Source organism: Mastacembelus armatus, chromosome 10, assembly GCF_900324485.2.
Source record: "Mastacembelus armatus chromosome 10, fMasArm1.2, whole genome shotgun sequence".
NCBI classification, from domain to species: domain Eukaryota; kingdom Metazoa; phylum Chordata; class Actinopteri; order Synbranchiformes; family Mastacembelidae; genus Mastacembelus; species Mastacembelus armatus.
In genome coordinates, this window is record NC_046642.1 from 4,383,509 (window position 1) to 4,401,961 (window position 18,453).

Consider the following 18,453-nt stretch of genomic DNA (forward strand, 5'->3'; position numbering starts at 1 on the left):
CGATATTTCCTACTACTCACTCATCAGATTAGATTTTTTTTCTGAGAAACTGAAGTAAAGGCAGCCAATGGCTATAAGGCATCTCTCGCTCCCCCCCCCCTCTCTCTCACGATAAATTGGGAGGCTGGCTTTGTGCGAGGAGTCTGACAGGAGAGGGGAAGCAGAGCCCAGCTGCACAAAGATTTCCACCATTTCACCTCAGGAGAATGGACAGCTCAAAGACCATGCACACTCTCTCAAGAGATTTGCTTTATCACTGACAATACGCACTTGTGCCTGACTGGAGGATTAAACCATGGGAACACACTGGAATTCTATTACATAGCCAAACCAGTTGGATACCTGCCTAAACAATGGCTCCTACAGGTACAGCACAACATCTTTCTAACCCCTGAGAAGATCCAACTGTAGGGAAAGAGCATTTCTAGAAGAGGTGGGGAGGTTGGGTACTGCCCAACCCCATGCCTGCCCCCAGAAAATTTCTGGTGGCATCCACCTCACTCCCCTTGGCACTGGGCTGGGGCTGGAACCTCAGCTTGTATATGGGGATGTTTTTTGGGCTCTTTATACTCATGATGCTTCTTCTCTGGATGCTTATCAAGCAGTTGAGGAACTCGGTGGCAAAATCCATGGTGCAGCCTGGCCGCTCATTTAGACAGCCTTGCTTTGAACAGAGGTGTCAGGATGTTTTGTAAAAATGGGTCAAATCTGCCAAGACACAGGACTGAGGGTCACTGGAGTGCTTGAATGTGCCTTTGCAGATTCATGTAAGAAAATGACTTTAAAACATTACTTCTTTTGGACTCGAATGCTTATGTTCCCTCACAAAGTAATACATGGTCATGGTCATCTTTATAGAAACCTACTGTATATTCTTTTAATAACTTATATGTTAATACAGCATTATTTTCCTCTGACAAGCATGAAGCCAGGAGTCTTATCTGTGTTCTTTTGAGTAATTAAAAATAATGTTATTCTTACGCAACAGTTGTTTTCCTTTTGTGTCTCAGATTAATTTGAGCAGCTGAACTGAAATTGTCACAGAAAACACAAGCCAAGATTAAATCTGCATCTTAATTCAAACTGATTAAGGCAATGCATTCAGAAAGGCAATTTGCACTCCTCTCATCTCATCGGTGAGTTGGCAGAAGGGATATTGAGTATATGCCGCCAGTAGAAAATATGAAAGGACCAGTGTGACACTTAGTGACTCTTGCCTCCATGTCCTGAGACTCAATAAATGAGACTCCTTAGACAAAAGGCTAAGAGTAACTACTGGGTCCCACAGACTGATGGTGTTGGATTTCTGACGTATTTACAAGCGATAACTATACACAGGCAGGTGCATTTGTTAAACCTGGTAATCTTATTAATTTCATTCTTCCTCAATCAGTCTGAGGTGACTAATTGAACAGTCTGAGATAAATCACTTGGCCCAGATTAATATATATTAATTACACCTGGAGAGTTTATTTCCTTATGTAGCGACACAATAACTCAAACAACATTGGTTTGACACAGTGCTTCCATGTGATGTGTCAGCATTGTTAACATTGTTACCTCAGAGTGATGTAGACAGTGGCATGTTTCTATAGGGAAAGAAACTATTAGTGTTAATCAAAGTAATAAAATTAGTTACGCATAATGCTTTTCCCCTTTTCTATATGATGTGTTTAATCCAGGCATTTAGGAGCGAAAAACATTGATCCTGCCCCCTAATTTAACATGAAACCGCAGCAAAGGGCTACCAAAACAAAAGCCATCTATGAGAAGCTCTAAAGCTCACTAAGACATCACATCTCCTCAGCTGAATCCCTACAGAAACATAAAAAAGCCAATTAGTGTGTGTTTTTCTCTGACGGGTAGTGTCAGACTAGCTCTTTTCCTTTTCCCAGTCCGTGCCACCGGGCTACTGGCTGTTGTTTCATATTTACTGTAGAGCCATCTATCAGTATCAGTCTCCCAGCAAGAAAGTTAATAAGCTTTTCCCAAAATGTCAAGTTATTTCTGTTAACATTTATTCTCAAGACACTTTGAACATCTCTCTGAAAACACTACCTGCTGCCTAATTTCAAACCAGGGAATCTTGTGGGATTCCTCCTTCAATCCAATAACAGTTCACTTGTCTGCTCCCGTCAGCAGGATACCTGTAGATTAATAAGACCTGACAACATGGATAGATCCCATGACAGCATGTTTTTCCATTTCTGTTGCTGAGATGAAAACTGCCCTGTGTTTGCAGCTTATGTGCAGGACTAAAAACCTTTTGTTTAAATGAATCCAAGCATGTCTCCTGTACTGTAGCTCCCTGCTGGGTTTATCCAGCTGACAGTACAGAGGGACATCAAAACACCTCATGAGATACAGTGTGATGAGATAAAAACTGTTGCTAATGATAAATGCAAACATTTATATTCTGTCTGATCGTCTTTGTCCATATTCTGAGTCTCTGGTTGCATTAACGAAAACACGACTGGTAGTGAGGACATTAAAACACCTGCTTTGACATAATAAAACCCCAATTTAGGTAAACTATACACATTTCCATGGTGCATATAGTTTTATATATACTTTTCCTTTTAATGGCTGTTTTGGCCATATAGGGGAACACAACATATAAGACAACAGTGTGGTACATAAATTAGCATTTTATGGGTTTAAATTATGCCTTGTTTTGAACTGTGGCTCGTACATGTTGTCATCTGCTGGTTTATTATTTTACATCTTTTGGCTGATAAACATGTATGTCTAATTTAGACAAAGATCATTTACTTTTTATAAGAACTCTTTAATGTTGCTTTGAGAGTCATATATACTATGTGGGCCTATTCAGAAATGCTAATTGAAAACACTATTATCTCTAGCTCCAAACAGTAGTTACAGACAAATACCTAGCTCTGCTCTATACAAGGCAGCTTCTGAAACCTGAGGAAATTAAAACAGTGAACTAAATATTTTTAAGTTTGTCTGTTGGTCAGGTAAACTAACCTGGGGTCAGACTTTTTACCAATGATTTGATAATGGTGGAAACTGTTAAACTAAATGTAAAAGTGATTGTCGAGCTTGTCAGTTGTTGTTAAATAGAAATATTTACTATAAAGTGTGGAATAAAAACCTTAATCTTGTGAATTTTTGTAACGTTTCCAATTTAGATTTGTTATTGTTAGTAGTACATGGTAAGCTTGCACTTCATCAGTGTTTAATTATGTGAGACCAAAAAAAAATCTCCATTTAATCTGATAAATTCATTATCTGCTGGTGCACTTGTTTGCTCTCAATTAAAGGAAATTGACCCCATATCTGGAAGGCTGTTGGATGAAACAGTGAGCTTATGTAACTGGATCACCTCTGAGATGTTGTTCAGACTCTCATCTTGTCACCAGTGCTCACTTTAATTAAGGTTTGCGCAGACAAGGACAGCGATGATGATATGTGAGCTGTAGCTTGGCGCTTCGCTACGTTGATCCCATCGCTCTTATCGGGCGTCAAACATTTGTTTGTCTCCCGTTTGCTGTAACAGATTGACTAAAGTGGAAAATATATTGTCTTCAGAAATGCATGAAAAATTACACTTTACACACATATTTTTCTCATTTGGCAGACACTTTGCTCCAAAGCGACTTACAAGTGAGGTACAAAGCAAGAAAAAAGGTTAGGTCAGGGAGAGGATATTGATTGGAAACAAAGTGAATAGTAGAGTGCAAAAGGGAAAGGTCATTTAATTAAAAATAACATGTTAAGTTAATAGTAAAATCATTTATTGTAAAGGACTGACAACCTCTCTGATACTGTTATGCACCACTGGCTCTGTCACCTCAAAACATTTGCTCAGTGATGAAAAGCAATCCAAAAAGCCACAAAATAAGGGATAGGGGCCTTTTACATCTGTGCTCAGGGGCCCATTGTCCTATAATCCATCCATGATGCCAGTCGTTTAAACTACCCGACACAATCTGCAGTAAGAATTGCAACAGTAAAATTTGTCTTAATCAAATTTTAGAAACTTTTTTTTTTTTTTACCAATTTCTCTTCTTTAATCTTTAATTTAGTTTTGTAAAGTACATTTTACTTATAATTAACATATTTTAATGAAAATTTCAGTGGTGTAATTTTTCTTGTAAAAACTTTGTGACATTATTTTTACTTGTCGACAGAGAATCTGAATATTTCTCAGGCTCAATTGTAAATCACATGTTTTTTAACAGCTTTTGGAAAGTATGAATTTGTAAATGTGGGCAAACATTTAATCCTTGTCCCTTTTTTAAAGGCAATTGAATGCATGAGGTCACGATCTCCTGTGTGAGTGACAGTAAGTGAAAGACAACACCACATGCAGATGAGGAAACGTGTCCTGTCGGCTTTCCCCGGTTACACTGCAGCCTCATGATGCAGGAGGGGTTTTGAATTTAGAAAGGTTCTACCTGAGCTACAGATCGCTTGTGAGGAGAACGAAGACTCACACCTGTTGGTAAGAACAGAAACTGGTTGAAAAAACCATGTAGAAATTCCTTAGTACTGATGAGGGAATAGTCACTGAGCAACTAAATCCAAGTGTTTAGAAATAACATGCACTTACCTGGTCACAGGAGCTTAATCAGGATATTTTCATTTGTTCTCTTTCAGTTTCAACTTGTCTTCCATCAGCAAAAAAGATGGTGAGTGTTTTCTTTCGTTGTTTTATTGTCTGTTAAATGAAATATCTTTAAACTGTGGTAAATGCTGTGAAAGCCACCCTTCTGTTTTGCACACAATAATTAAAATGAAGACCTGTCTCTTTAGCCAGAACGCTGCTACTGTGTATTGAGCTGTCTTGACGCTTGAGATCAATCTTAAACAATACACTTCACAAATACAGTAACTGTTTGTCTGCTACAGCATCTGATTTCTGTGTAACCGTAAACATTTATTTTCCATAAACTGAACTTGTTTTTCTCACTGAGTCCTCGTTTCATCACTGTACCTGCTGCAAAGACCTGATGTGAATTGATACAGATGCTGCTTCATTTCCTGAAAGGACTTTCTGCTATGATGCACTCATTAGTAAAACATTAGTAAAACTCATCCATTATAGTCACACTGGTATGAAAATAGAAGGCACAGCTTAATTTGATATCCCTGATTTGATTTTATCCTCTCCAGCGTTTTAAAAGAGCTCACACTGTCTGATGAGTTGATTTAAGGAGAAAAGCAATGGGGGTACAATTTGTACCATATTATATTACCACGTGCATGGAAACTGCAGGTGCAACTGTCTATTGTATCCCCACTGGGTTACAATTTCATCAACAGTCATTTGGAGGGACAATGCTCCCTGATGACACTCTGACTGACTGTTGTACATTTTCGAAAAACCGAAGAAGGAAAAAAAAATAGATTTGAGATTGAACATTGGATTTAACTGCTGATTTAACGTGTCCATTGTGTTCAATAAGCCCATTTCACATTTTTGGACTGCTGCTAGCTCAGAGTCTGTTCACTTTGAGAGTTACGGTAGGAACAGGGACACACAGTGCAGAAGGAAAATACCATTACCATCCTTAGGGCCACAAGGTTAGCAGGATGAAAAACACTCTAGCTACCATTAGTAGAAGAAAAATACCAAATGTTCTAGCAAAAACTAAAAAAAAAAAATCAATAAACATTAAGTGCTAAGTTACATCAGAGTAATGAATTTAAAATAGCTAATGATTTACTGCAGACAGAGACTGTGGTGTCAAATTCATCCAGGCAGGATCAAGGCTGCGACATGTCAAGGTAAACATCCTGAACATTCAGGAAGCATTCTCTTGAACGCATGACGTCAAAACAGACGACCAACAAAAGACATAAACACTGAAAGGCGGAGGGGCTCTGTTCTCTCACTTCTCCCACCTGCACAGTCTGAACTAAGGCTGCAGCTGAGGCAGATGTTTTATTGCCTTTTCTTCAAATGACATTTTCCTTTGAGAACAATTGAAGCACTAACAAGTGATTCACAGCACTTTTCTAAATTACCTGCACGGCCAAAAGCAGCAGATAGACTTGATTTAGGTTATACTTACATTATTTACCTGGATAAACCTATGTGTTTTCATAGTGCAGCTACCAAACGTCATTTGGACACAGTTTTCAGTATCTTTAAATTATTTATGCCACAAAAACACTCTCAGTACTTCTGCTGAAATTATACTTTTACTGAATTTTTTATTAGGAAATGATTGAAACACACTTTGTGCCATAACAAAGTCATAGAACTCTTAGCAGAAATGAATCTACTAATTTGATATTAAATGATTAAAATGCAATGAGTGCAAAGAAAATAGGAAATGCTATAGAAATCAGCAAGAGCACAGTTTTGGCCTAATTATATATATATATATGTGTGTGTGTGTGTGTGTGTGTGTGTGTGTTTGAGTGAGAAAACATATACTTATAAACAGGATGGCCTGTTGTTAATAACCTAAAGAAGCCCTGAGAAAACGGTGTTTGTTAATGATGAATTAAACATTTGTCTTTATCGCTCTTGTCCAACAGGCGTACAGAGGCAGCGTTAGGCCATTTGTCAACTTCAACGCCAAACACGATGCTGAAATCCTCCACAGAGCCATGAAAGGAATCGGTCAGTTTTCTCAATATGCTTGACTATATAACGAAACCTATAGAAAGTTTTCTTTTCAGTTAGTTAGTTTGGAGGATAAATGACTGCAGGATTGAAGTGCCTCAGCTTATTTCTGTGATTTCTCTCCCCAACACATTAAAGCTGCAGAAGCTTACTGTTATTATTTTAGGTTTATACTATTGTGGAAATACATTCAGTTGTTTTAAAAAATGTAATTAGCAATAATTTTACCCTGCAGTTTAATTCTCTGTTGGTTTTGGTTCTTTCTGAATCAATTTTAACGATCAGACATAATAATGACACTGCTGCCAGTGAAGTTCTACCATCTGCTTTTCCTAACAGCTACTGCAACCCTCTGACACAGAAAATAATTGTACTTCCCCGTGTGTTTGGTCTAATTAGAGGAAAAACTGAGCATGTGAAACTTCATGACTGAAATGTCACAGTACTCAGCAAATGCAGTTTACTGGGCTAAGCACACAATTTGAGTAGAATATTTGAATTTACCTTGCAGTTGTCAAGAGACAATAGTCTTTGTTAAGAAGAGGTTGTTGTGCATATTCTGATTAGCCATTAAAGTGGATTTTCTAACTTGGGTTTCTCACTGGTACCAGTAGCAGCACAACCTCTTGTGTGTTATTGTGCTATTTTTAGTCTTGAAACACAGACCCTGACTTACTTTATTTTAAATAGACAGGACTTGTTGCCTTGTGGCTGTAATCACTGTGGTTTTAATTTAAGCTATAGCCTAAGAATGTATTCTAGTAAAGGGACTGCACAGGTTAAGAGCAGAAACCTGAACAATGTTGTCAGAAAGCAATTAGCATAGTGGACCTTTGCAAGTGATGAATAATTTAGATAATTTTACAATATGCCTGAATTGTATTAATCTTAATTTGGAACTGCTTTAAAACAGTTTGACCTTTGACCCCATTTTCTTCTCATGCACTCTCATTTTCATCTCATTTGGAAGCTGCAATCAAAACATCCTCTTGCAGTCATTAGTGTAAATCAATAGGCCTGTTGACAATCATCAAATTAAAGGTGTACTACAGATTAGATGATGTAACAGATGCTTCACTTACTAAATATATCCAGCAGCTTTTTTCCCTTTTATGCTCTTCTCTTACATCTTCTCAGTTTATTAGACCCAGAATAAGAACAATTAGGATTTATCCACTTGGCGTAAGAGAGAGAAGAGCAATCATGACCCGAGTAGACCTCTAGATAGAGTTGTCATCATAGATCAGCAGGGCTTTGTGCTATTATTAGCTTGGACTAATTTAATATTTTTATCCCTTGGTGAAAATATCACGTGCTGCTCTTCAGCCTGTTAGTCTGAGTCTGAGCTGCTGTTAATTTTTAGGATCTAATGAACATTGTTAGACAGTCAGCTTTGCCGGTCTTTTTGAATCCTAATCTCCTGCTTTAAGGGTCAACTACGCTTTAGGAACATATTGTTATTCTCTGTCAATTGGAGATTGTGATGTTGAGAGTAAAATTAAATATAATGCATTTTTCTATTTTCCAAAGGTTGTATGCAGTTTTTATCAAGTTTAATGTGTGGTTTTCCATGTTATTTAATTTCTGGAACAGGTACGGATGAAGATGCAGTCCTCATGCTTCTGACGGCACGCAGCAATGACCAACGGCAGGAAATTAAGGCAGCTTACAAAAAGGCCTATGGAAAGGTAACGTGAGCCACAGAGGCTGAAAGGGAGCTGATGCCAGCTGGCAGTCACGCTAACAGACAGTACAAGTCATAGGTCACCTGAATAATGCTGGAACAGCTCCCATGGCACAGAAATATCTGCAGAAGTGTACTAAAATGTATTGTTACATTCCTGTTTGTTAATAATACATACAATATGTAGTACATTGTAATTATTGGCAAACCCCTCTGATTTGACCCTATGGCCTCTGGATGTTTTTACATTGTTTTATTACTAATGTTACTTCAGTAAAGGAACGAGAGGTTTAATTGCACAACATTATCCAGCCATTTCAAACATCATGTTTTTCTGTCATTAAGAATCAGAGAGCACAAGCTGACATTTTGTACCATCATTCAGGGCTCATGCAGTGCTCAAATGTCATTGCAGAGACAGGAAAACCATGTTCCAACTGTCTCCATGGCCCAGAATGCATTGCAGTTTGTTATGGGCATTTTCCACTTCCCTGCTCTTACTGTTCTATCACAGTCAAGTTATTTTATGACCACCTGTGGATTGAAAGCAGCAAGTTAATGTGTTTTCTGTGGAGGTTATTGAAACACATTCTGGCTAATGTAATTGCTGCCTGAGGTATAAATAGATGAGGCAGTTTGAGAGAAAAAGAAAAGGTAGATCAGAAAATCACAACGTTGCCCCTGAATATCTCCGAATATTACAGTGTTTCATCAAATGTGGCTACTTGCTTTTATCACTATTTCCTTTTTGCTATTTTATTACATGTTATAAAACATAGTGATCGCACTAGACACTGCCTGTAAGTACTTATTTGTACAGCTGGAACAAACCAGGTGCCATAAAGTTACAATAAATTGGTGTGCATGGTCCTACCACTTCCATTTTATATGACTTAAAATCAGTCTCTTCTATTCTGCAGTGCCCCTAATAAAGATTTTATGAGAATTTGATTTGACTGAGCTTTTGAAATTAAATAGGAAATGGGACCCAGATTAGTCATGGATTATGATTATGTTATTCATAAGTAAGAGAACACAAGCCAAAAGCATCAGATTTTAGGATCCTGTGGGTGTTTTTATACACAACTGCACACACACACCTGCAGTATCGAAGGAATATGTTATTATTTACCCTTTGCATTCACCCTAGTCCCTCCAACAAAGCTGAAACATGTTGTTTACTGCATACAGAAATCATTTCAGACAGTCATCTGTGAGAAGTACTGTATATGCTCTTTAATTAATCTGTTGTTTAAGGGAATATTCTGCAGGTCCTTTGCTCTTTAGATCATCCTCACTCCTCTTAAAATGTCAGCTGTGCAGTGAAAAGCTATTTATGCCCTTTTCTCTTTGACATGCAGAAACTGGAGGTCTTCTATAGTTTCACATTTTTTAGTCAGTCTTACACAAACTTTAGATAAAAATACAGTCAGTAAACTTTTCATATTTATTTTTATTAAATTAATTGTGTCGCTTTGATTGTTTCCTCAACAGCATGTTTCCTTCCTTGATTATTCACAATAGCTGATTTGTCCTTAAGTCACTAATCATTATTTGACGACAGGACTTGGTCAGTGCACTGAAATCGGAGCTAGGTGGACTGTTTGAGAGTCTGATCGTGGCTCTGATGACACCAACTGTCTCATACGATGCTTCTCAACTGCACAAGGCTCTCAAGGTAACTAATGAGCATTTCCTCAGATGCTCCACTTAAACCATTTTTGTGTCTATTACATTCAAGCTACTTTAAACTTCAATATAGAAAGACTTTGACTTTTTACACAGATGTTCCAACATCTGCGGTGGAAACATTCAACAACACACTGTTCTGATGGCAGACGTTTCAGCTTGTCATAGCAGTGAAACACTTGTGTAAACTAATAACAGTGATTAAGGCTTCCTCCTATTTAAGCCTTGCCAATAAGCCAGCACAATGCCAAGCCCCTGGTACTGGCACACATAAATGGAACATGGCCATTATTGATGCCATTAGTTAAACAAGGGATTGACGAGTTTAAATGTCTGCCATTACAAAGGCCTATTTCATGTTGACCTGTCATTTAAAAGATGTCTAAATGATTTATTATCACTTAGGATGCGACCATCACATAGAGGGCTCCTCTCATTACTAGTCTTTGCTCCATTGTCTTCCAGAGCTCAGTAAGATTTTCTCAGAGGCGTTCTGTCACAAGTCTTAGCACATGCAGGTAGCTGCTACTCTGCAGGATGGCTATATATCCACAAATCATTGTTTATGTTAACAATGAATCAAATCACATCACAAAGAATTATCACCTGGTTCTGAAACAACACAGAACATTTCATCTTATTGGCTCTTTGACCTGCAGCCTAGCAAGCTCATCTCCAAAAAGCCTTTGATAAGCCATTTATGCTACAGTCAGCAGCAAGTCAGTGGAGAAGGTGTAACATGTAGAGGCTGAAAGATATTTCTCTCAGGAGTTAGTAGACAACAAAAATGGATATGAAAAGTGAACAGTGGATGAGAAACACGACTCCAAATGAATGTCTCGTCTGCCAGATGTGTAAGCAAAAATAATCAAATGCACAATTCATGAGCTGACAATGTCATAGTTTTGGAAAAATATAATTATTTTGCCATCAACAGCTACAGAGATGATTGACAGTGTTAAAAACTGGAAACCGATGCGAGAACTAAGGATACAAAAGAAAGGGCACAAATCAATTAATTTGAACTACATAAGACTCGTATTGTATTTTGCCATCTGCTTGAAGCTTCAGGGTCTTAGCAGTTTGTGTCTTTGTCATTGCTGCACTAATGTCAGAAAACTAGTATTCATTGCCCAAGGTCAGACCTGCATTGGATTCTTTTTAGGAGCTGCTGTGAAAAATAAAGAGAGAGAACTCCTGGAACCATCATTGTTATGTCACCCTCACATGTGCTGCATAATGAAAATCATTCTTCATGTGGTCTCTTTTTCCTTTGTTTCTGTATCTGCTTCCATTTATTTAAGGTCAAAACATGTTGGCTTGAGGGAAATATGATAAGCAAACCCCCTGAAAACTCTTTTCATTGTTGTCATTTTAAAAATATGTTTAAAATCAGCAGTGCAAATGAAATGTTCAATCAGAGTGAAGGCAAATCATTTACTCACTTATCATCATCGTCATCATCATCATCATCATCTACTGCTCCATTTCTTTCATATATCAGATTTTTTCTGCTGTAAGGTTAATTACAGCAATGGAAAGAGGAGCTCAAAGCTCATTTTTTATTACTGAATCCATCATTTGGCAATTTCACACTACTTCAGTGAGCTGTGCTCACAACTATACTTCCTATTTTACATTGTTTTACCATTTACTATCTTCAAGCATTTTTAGCTTATTTTGTCCCAGTATCACTCTTTAAAAAAAACAAATATAGGATAAAATAATATAAGATGAGCCTGTTGTGAGAACATGCTGGCACAAAAATCCATGTTGCTTCCACATCTGCGTATTGTGTCTGATTCCCAGGGTGCTGGGACTGATGACGATGTGCTGATTGAGATCCTGCCCTCCAGGACTGGTGAACACGTTCAAGAAATTGTTAAAGTGTACAAGAAAGGTAAGTTCTCACTTGTGAAAGTGTTAGACAAACACATGGAAACATATTTACACTGACTTTTATTGGTTAATTCTTCAAAATGAAAGTTTAGATTGGGTTAAAATTACATGTGTGGAATTAGACGACCTTTGCTGTTATAGTTAACAGTTTGATTACCCTGTTAAGGGTTGGAGGTGTGGTCTCCTTGGTCAAAGTCTGACGTTGTTTGTCAGTAATGATGTTGCAGTATTTCTTCCCTTGTTCCAGACAGAAACACTTGTCACTTGAATTTCTCACTTTGGACAATTTGCAAAAACAAGTGATGCTGATGTTTTTCTGTGGAATTATTGTTTGTCATTTCTCCAGTGACTCAAAACTAAGATACCACTGAGCCTCTGGGCAGTGTTTATATTAATTATTAGACTGGTGCAGTCAAAATGATTTCTCTGATACGTCATGGGATGATTTTACTGAAAAGCATCGCCTGTTACACTTGAGACATTTTGTTTACTTGTTTACTGTTGCACATAGTTCAATTCAATGAACTGCATGAAAACCAGCAGTCAAGCAGAAGTTGGTCCTGGTGGCCAAGTGTCTAAGATACAGACCACAGGGACTGAGGAGCAGCTCATTTCCTGTCACTTTGCCACTATTTTCTATCAAAGAGTAGAAGATGACCAGGACATAGCCACTGCCCTGCTTGTTTTCCCAGTTTTCCCACCTGATTACCTAGGGAAATTGAGCAGGGCAGTGTCTCGTGAGGGCCAAGGTTGGCTAACCTGCTATATAACCATGAACACTTTCCTTTTTTCAGTGTAATATGTTCATCAGTTATAAATACACTGCATCTCCCTTAGCAGCTGTTACACTTAAGGTGTCATTACAAGAAAATATAACATAACATCCTTTTCAGTAAACTACAGTAGAAATATGTGACAACAGAGGCACAGAAGGCCAAAGGCAATAAGATCAGTTTATTTGATCTGGACAAAGGAGAAGGCTAATGGAGAATTTACCAACTAATCAAATCTCTCCTGTGGCAGATCCTGCTGCAAGATGGAGAACGGTCCACTTGGCTCTATTGTGACTGTCATGACGGGAAGTGTAAGCAATCTTCTCCTCTTCTCTTCTTTCCTCCAGAGTTTGGTGGCAAGCTGGAGAAAGATATCTGCAGTGATACCTCAGGACACTATCAGAGACTGCTGGTGATCCTGCTGCAGGTAGAGATGGCAGCTGCTGGAAAGACTTATGTTTCCTCTCGTGATAATTAGAGCCTCTGGTGATGGCATTACAGAGTCATGAGAGGTTTAGGTGTGTGTTGGGGAAGGGGAGGGTGACGATAGTACAATACACCACAATCGGTTTCTCAAATGCGTTTTGTTTTACAGACAGAAATGCAATCTTCACGGTTTAACAGATAATGTGATCTTGAGGGGTTACCTGTCTTGAAAGAGTCTCTGTGCTCACCATGTTTCCGTCCACACTGACCTCTTGCGTTTTTTTTTTTTCTGTCAACATGGTCTTCTGTTTTTCTGCCCTTGGCTGTGAAGGGCAGCAGGGAGGAGGGAATAGATGAGGAAAATATTGAGAAAGACTCTAAGGTAAGAAACAACAGCAACACAAAAACAAGACAAGAGCCGGCTGTTTGCTTTAAACAGCATTGGTGACTGTTAATTTCTGTATTTTTTAAACAAAGAATCTACCAGGTGACTTCTATTTACAAGGGATCCCTCATTAACAAAACCTGTTACTTAATAAACATCTGTTTTTCCATTCAACTCTTCTTTGTGTTACTCTAATGGGCTAGGAGAAAAATAAAAAAACAACCTAGAGACACTTTGATTTGGTTTCATTTACAGTAACTACATGTTTTGAAATTAATGTGGTAATAATTAAAGAAGCCTCAAATGATACAACTGATAAGTTTCTAGCTTAGTTGTAGCTTAATTTTGGGAACTCTGAATTGTCAACATGTTAAGGGTTTGATCATGTTTGTGAGCTGCTCTCCAAAGAGCAGTGAAGCTAAAGGCCAAGAAAGCTCTGAGCAAGTCTTCTTTGAGAAAACATTCACTATCATAAATTCATTAAAGGATATTATCATGTGGGACTGAACCATCTTGGTTCTTATGAACCGTTCCTCATTACTGATATTGAGCTGTGAATTGGGACCAGAGCAAATAAACTTTAGAGGATCCTACGTTTGTCTATGTTTAAAACATATTCTCATCATACCGGTTTGCTCTTGCAGTTATTCTGTTTCTGCAGTTAAATGAGCAGCAATAACCAAAGTATACATCCTTAAAAATAGAAATCCCTGTTGTTTTATTACATTACAAGATCCTACGCTCGGTCAGTGTGTTCCAGCAAGTCATGCCAACACGAGTTTGCTGTGTGTGCATGTACAGATGTGTATCTCCCATTACAGGACTTGTATGCTGCTGGTGAGGACAAGTTTGGCACGGATGAGGAAACATTCATCACAATTCTTGGCAACAGGAGTGCAGAGCATCTCAGAAGAGGTGAGTTTGTTTGTGTCAGTGTATGTGAATGTGCACACACTGTGTGTTATTTGTAACAGAGCAACACTGACATAATATTAACAGTAAAAACATGCAAAGTAAAAAAGTAAACTTACACAAGATGAGTGCATGACAAAGATGTAGAGCCCCATGGTGTGGAGTTTATTAAGGTGTTATAAACAACAGCCACAAGCAGAGCGTCAGTCCTGAGGACTTAAAGTGCTCACCGTAAAGACGGGTTAGAGGAGACGAAGGCGAGACTTATTCAAGCTGGATAATTAGTCAGGTGCCCGAATGAAAACACAACTCACTGAAAAATGAAAGTGGATGGACACAGAAAACTAGTTATATTATCTGCTGCTTAGTTGAAGGGGTAACCAGGGCACTGGGGGCCTCGGGGTCATACGGGATTCAAACCTGGAGCCTTTTTGCTGTGAGGCGAGTGTGCTAACCGCAGAGCAACTTCTTTTGCTTTTGAGAGAGAATCGGCTGCTAATTTTCCTCACAGCTGCAACTTCTCATTTGTCATAAACGCATCAGCAGCAGCTCACTGAGTGTTTGAACAAAGGGCTGTTGCTGCCATTGCTCTGTCTTTTGTATTTGCACCAGCATTCAGCCTTTCAGCCACTTGCAGTGAAATACTCATCATCTGAGGGAGGTTTAGTAACATGGCAGAGACCTCAGTTTGCAGTGAAGTCCTGCCCCTGGATCTAAACCCAAAAGATTGTTCGCTGGCATGTTGTTGGCTGACTCAGACGTCTCCACATTTGTTTTAGTTATACTGGAGTGGGTTTATTCCACTTATAAGACAACTTCAAAGTCTGTGTTGTTGTTTTGTTCTCCATAGTGTTTGATGCCTACAGGAAGCTCTCTGGATCAGACATAGAGGACAGCATTAAAGGCGAGACCACTGGGAATTTGGAGAACTTAATGCTAGCTGTTGGTAAGACCAGGATAAAACTGGACTGATCACCAAACATTTTTTCCAATAGGTCTGCAAACCTGTAAACCAGTCTCAATATAACATCAGGTGATCACAACAAAATTCAGTTTTACATAGAATCCTATTAGGGCCTCATGTTTATTTCCTCCACAGTGAAATGTGTGAAGAGCATCCCAGAATTCTTTGCTGAACGGCTGTATAAATCAATGAGGGTAGGTATTAGTATCCCACTAATTGTAACTTTTATTTGACTTTTTGGTGTCCCAATAATTTTTTTTCTGATTATTAAAACTATTTGTATAGACTTTAGTTTCAAAATGAGGCATCTTGTACTGAGGATGTTAGGAATTTTAACCCTAAACCCCAAAGGCCCACAACACTGCACTGTAAGAAATGTCTTAGATTCCCAGTTTAGATGCTGGATTTGTGACTAACTCAACCTGAGAGACCACTTCAATATACAGTATACAGCATGTCATTAATACATGATGGCTTGTTGACTCCAGCTGGAGGAAGATAGTGTGTTGTTATGCTGATTGCTAACTCTGGCTGCTGAATTTGTTTCTATGTTTAGCGCGCTGGAACCGATGACGACACCCTGATGAGGATAATGGTGTCAAGAAGTGAAGTAGACATGTTGGATATCAGAGCCAGCTTCAAAAAGATGTATGGGGTGTCTCTTTACACCACCATCCAGGTACAGTTTGTCAAAACACAGACTTATTACCTTCCTCAGTATTCCCATATGTACACTGTGTATTTTTATAACATTTGCTAATTAGCTAAATCCTCTAGAATAAAAAAAAAAACACACATTGCAGGAAGGTGCCATCTAATTTTGCATGGCTTTAAAGCAGCAGCTGGGTGTGCTATGGTTCTGCAGCTTATACACCATTCATGTCAGTGCAGTGGTGGAGTGGAGGTTGGTGATTTACTTTAAATGCCATGTTCAGCATGATGCAACTACTTCCCTGCTTTTCACTGCTGAAGCTGAATTAATCTATTCTCCTGGGGCCAGATGTTCCTACAGTGAAGACTTACTGCCACCCTCAATTATATTTCATGGTTGGATTTTTACAAGTCACACAATTTTCATGTCATTTTTATTCCTTTACATAATAATAAACCTTGCTCACAGAGGGTGTTTTGACTATTACATTTGTAACTGATTACATCAATTATACCTGCTGCCCATTTGGCTGTTGCATGTTTATGGCCCTGATGCATGATGGTTCACTGTGTCATGATTCAATGGCTTTTTGAGATGGATGGGGGTCATTGTTAATGGTCTGTGCTTTTTCTGGCATAATAGCAGGGAGTTTTCATCATATAGTGGATACCAAAATGACCAAATTACAACTTGCAGCCTGAGTAGCGTTCACATCCACATCAGAGTACCCCTCACAAGTCACAGACATGGGAAATATTCTCATCCCAGCATTTCTTCCCATGTGAATTGAACATGGCCCAACACAAAATATCTAATATAAAAATGGATTATTGTTGTCACCAGTTCCTGTCTCAGCTATCATAGATCTCTCAGGGCTCTCAGCCCTCTGCAACTAAGACACAGCCAACTAAAAATGCTCTTTTTGCTCTTTAAATATTTAATGTTATATTGTGTAGACTGTAATTGGAAGCTACTGAGTGCGAGCAACTGCCACCCTCATGGCTTTAATGCAGGTGTAAGTTTGACATATGGAGAATATCAGAAAGTCGTTGTATCTTTATCTCTGAAAAAAACTGTAAAATTCAAACCAGTAGGCTACGTAAACTAATATTTACACTAATACCATTGATTAGTCTAATTTCATATATTATATCTAATATACATGGTATTTGTACCTAGCTCCACCCTATTTAAATAGTATACCTATAAGACTCTGTGTTTCTGCTTCATTAGAGTGAAGCTAATTGGGCCTGAAAAGATGCTACTGATGTTCGCTCTTTGATTTGACTGCAGATGAAAACTAGCCCTTTGGATAAACCTCAAAATTTGCTATTCTCGTGTTGATTAATTCGTATAATTTGTGATAAATAGTTCAATCAATAAATGAGCAAAGTAAGAAATCCAAACAATCCAAACTCAAATTGACTCAACATGTAGTATCTCAAGGCTTGTTCAACAAAGTAAAACAACGAGGTTTGTATTGTTATAGCAGCAGTTAGTTGATGTTTTCAGAATAAATCTACTTTGCCTTTGTTGATGCCCTCCACCTCAGCTGCAAAACCACCCAGGAAATTGCTAAATTCCAGTTTTCACTGGAAAAAATACCAGTAGAAAATAGAAAAAAGTAAAAAATATGTAGGTAGAATTGAAGTGTGGCTGATATAAAAATATGTTTAATGTTTGTGAAATAATGAGTAAAAGGGACTGAGAAATCCTTGATTACATTTTCTGCTGTTTTCGCAGGAGGATACGGCTGGAGACTACCAGAAGGCTTTACTCTACCTCTGTGGTGGGAATGATTAATGCTGCTTTTTAACGTGTTGAGCAGTGCTGCATGCTGAGTCACTGTAGTGCTGTGAGACAAAGCCACACATGAGGTTATTGATCCAGAGTTCTTGATTTTCGTCTGACTTTGCTATCGATTGAATTAGTTTGATTGGTCTGCTTGTCATTTTTGCTTAAGACATTATGTTCTGCATGAGCAGTAGTCAGAGTGCTGTTATTTTAGTATTTAGTTTTTGTTTTAGACATATTAAACACCGTATTGTTAAGCACAGTGTTGAAAGGCACAGTCTTCACTTTAGTGTAGAGAAACATGTTGGCAATGTTGGAGGTAAAATATTTAATTTGAGTGCACTTGTGAGACTTTGAGTCATGAGAATGTGTTTCATGTCAAATTTACATCCATTGTTAACAGCTGCCATTTGTGCTCACAGCATGTGTTAAATGCAATTTAGAGAATACATTGCTGCTGCTGAATTATTAAACCCTACATGTTGACAGTGCTCCCGCTCTCATCAATTACAAATGAACTGATCTGGTCTTGAATTGCAGTGTGGTTGTCAGTGATCAATAAGTGACGGGACACTACTGGACATTTGGGTTATATAAAGACACAGACTGCCCCCATATCCTTCTGCATGAAGAGGCCTGGTGTCAAATAAATTGGGTCCTTAGATCAATAGACG

General features: G+C 38.3%; 1 protein-coding gene across 1 annotated transcript; it reads left to right on the top strand.

The window, feature by feature from the left end:
* Positions 1-6,492: 6,492 nt before the first annotated feature.
* On the top strand, positions 6,493-17,788 carry anxa5a (annexin A5a; the record flags this gene model as incomplete). Its single annotated transcript, XM_026330949.1, has 11 exons — positions 6,493-6,598; positions 8,195-8,289; positions 9,850-9,963; positions 11,784-11,874; positions 12,994-13,073; positions 13,404-13,454; positions 14,279-14,372; positions 15,220-15,315; positions 15,469-15,527; positions 15,890-16,012; positions 17,729-17,788. Coding segments are annotated over 11 exons (969 nt in total), but the record flags the coding sequence as incomplete, so codon positions are not given.
* Positions 17,789-18,453: the final 665 nt, after the last annotated feature.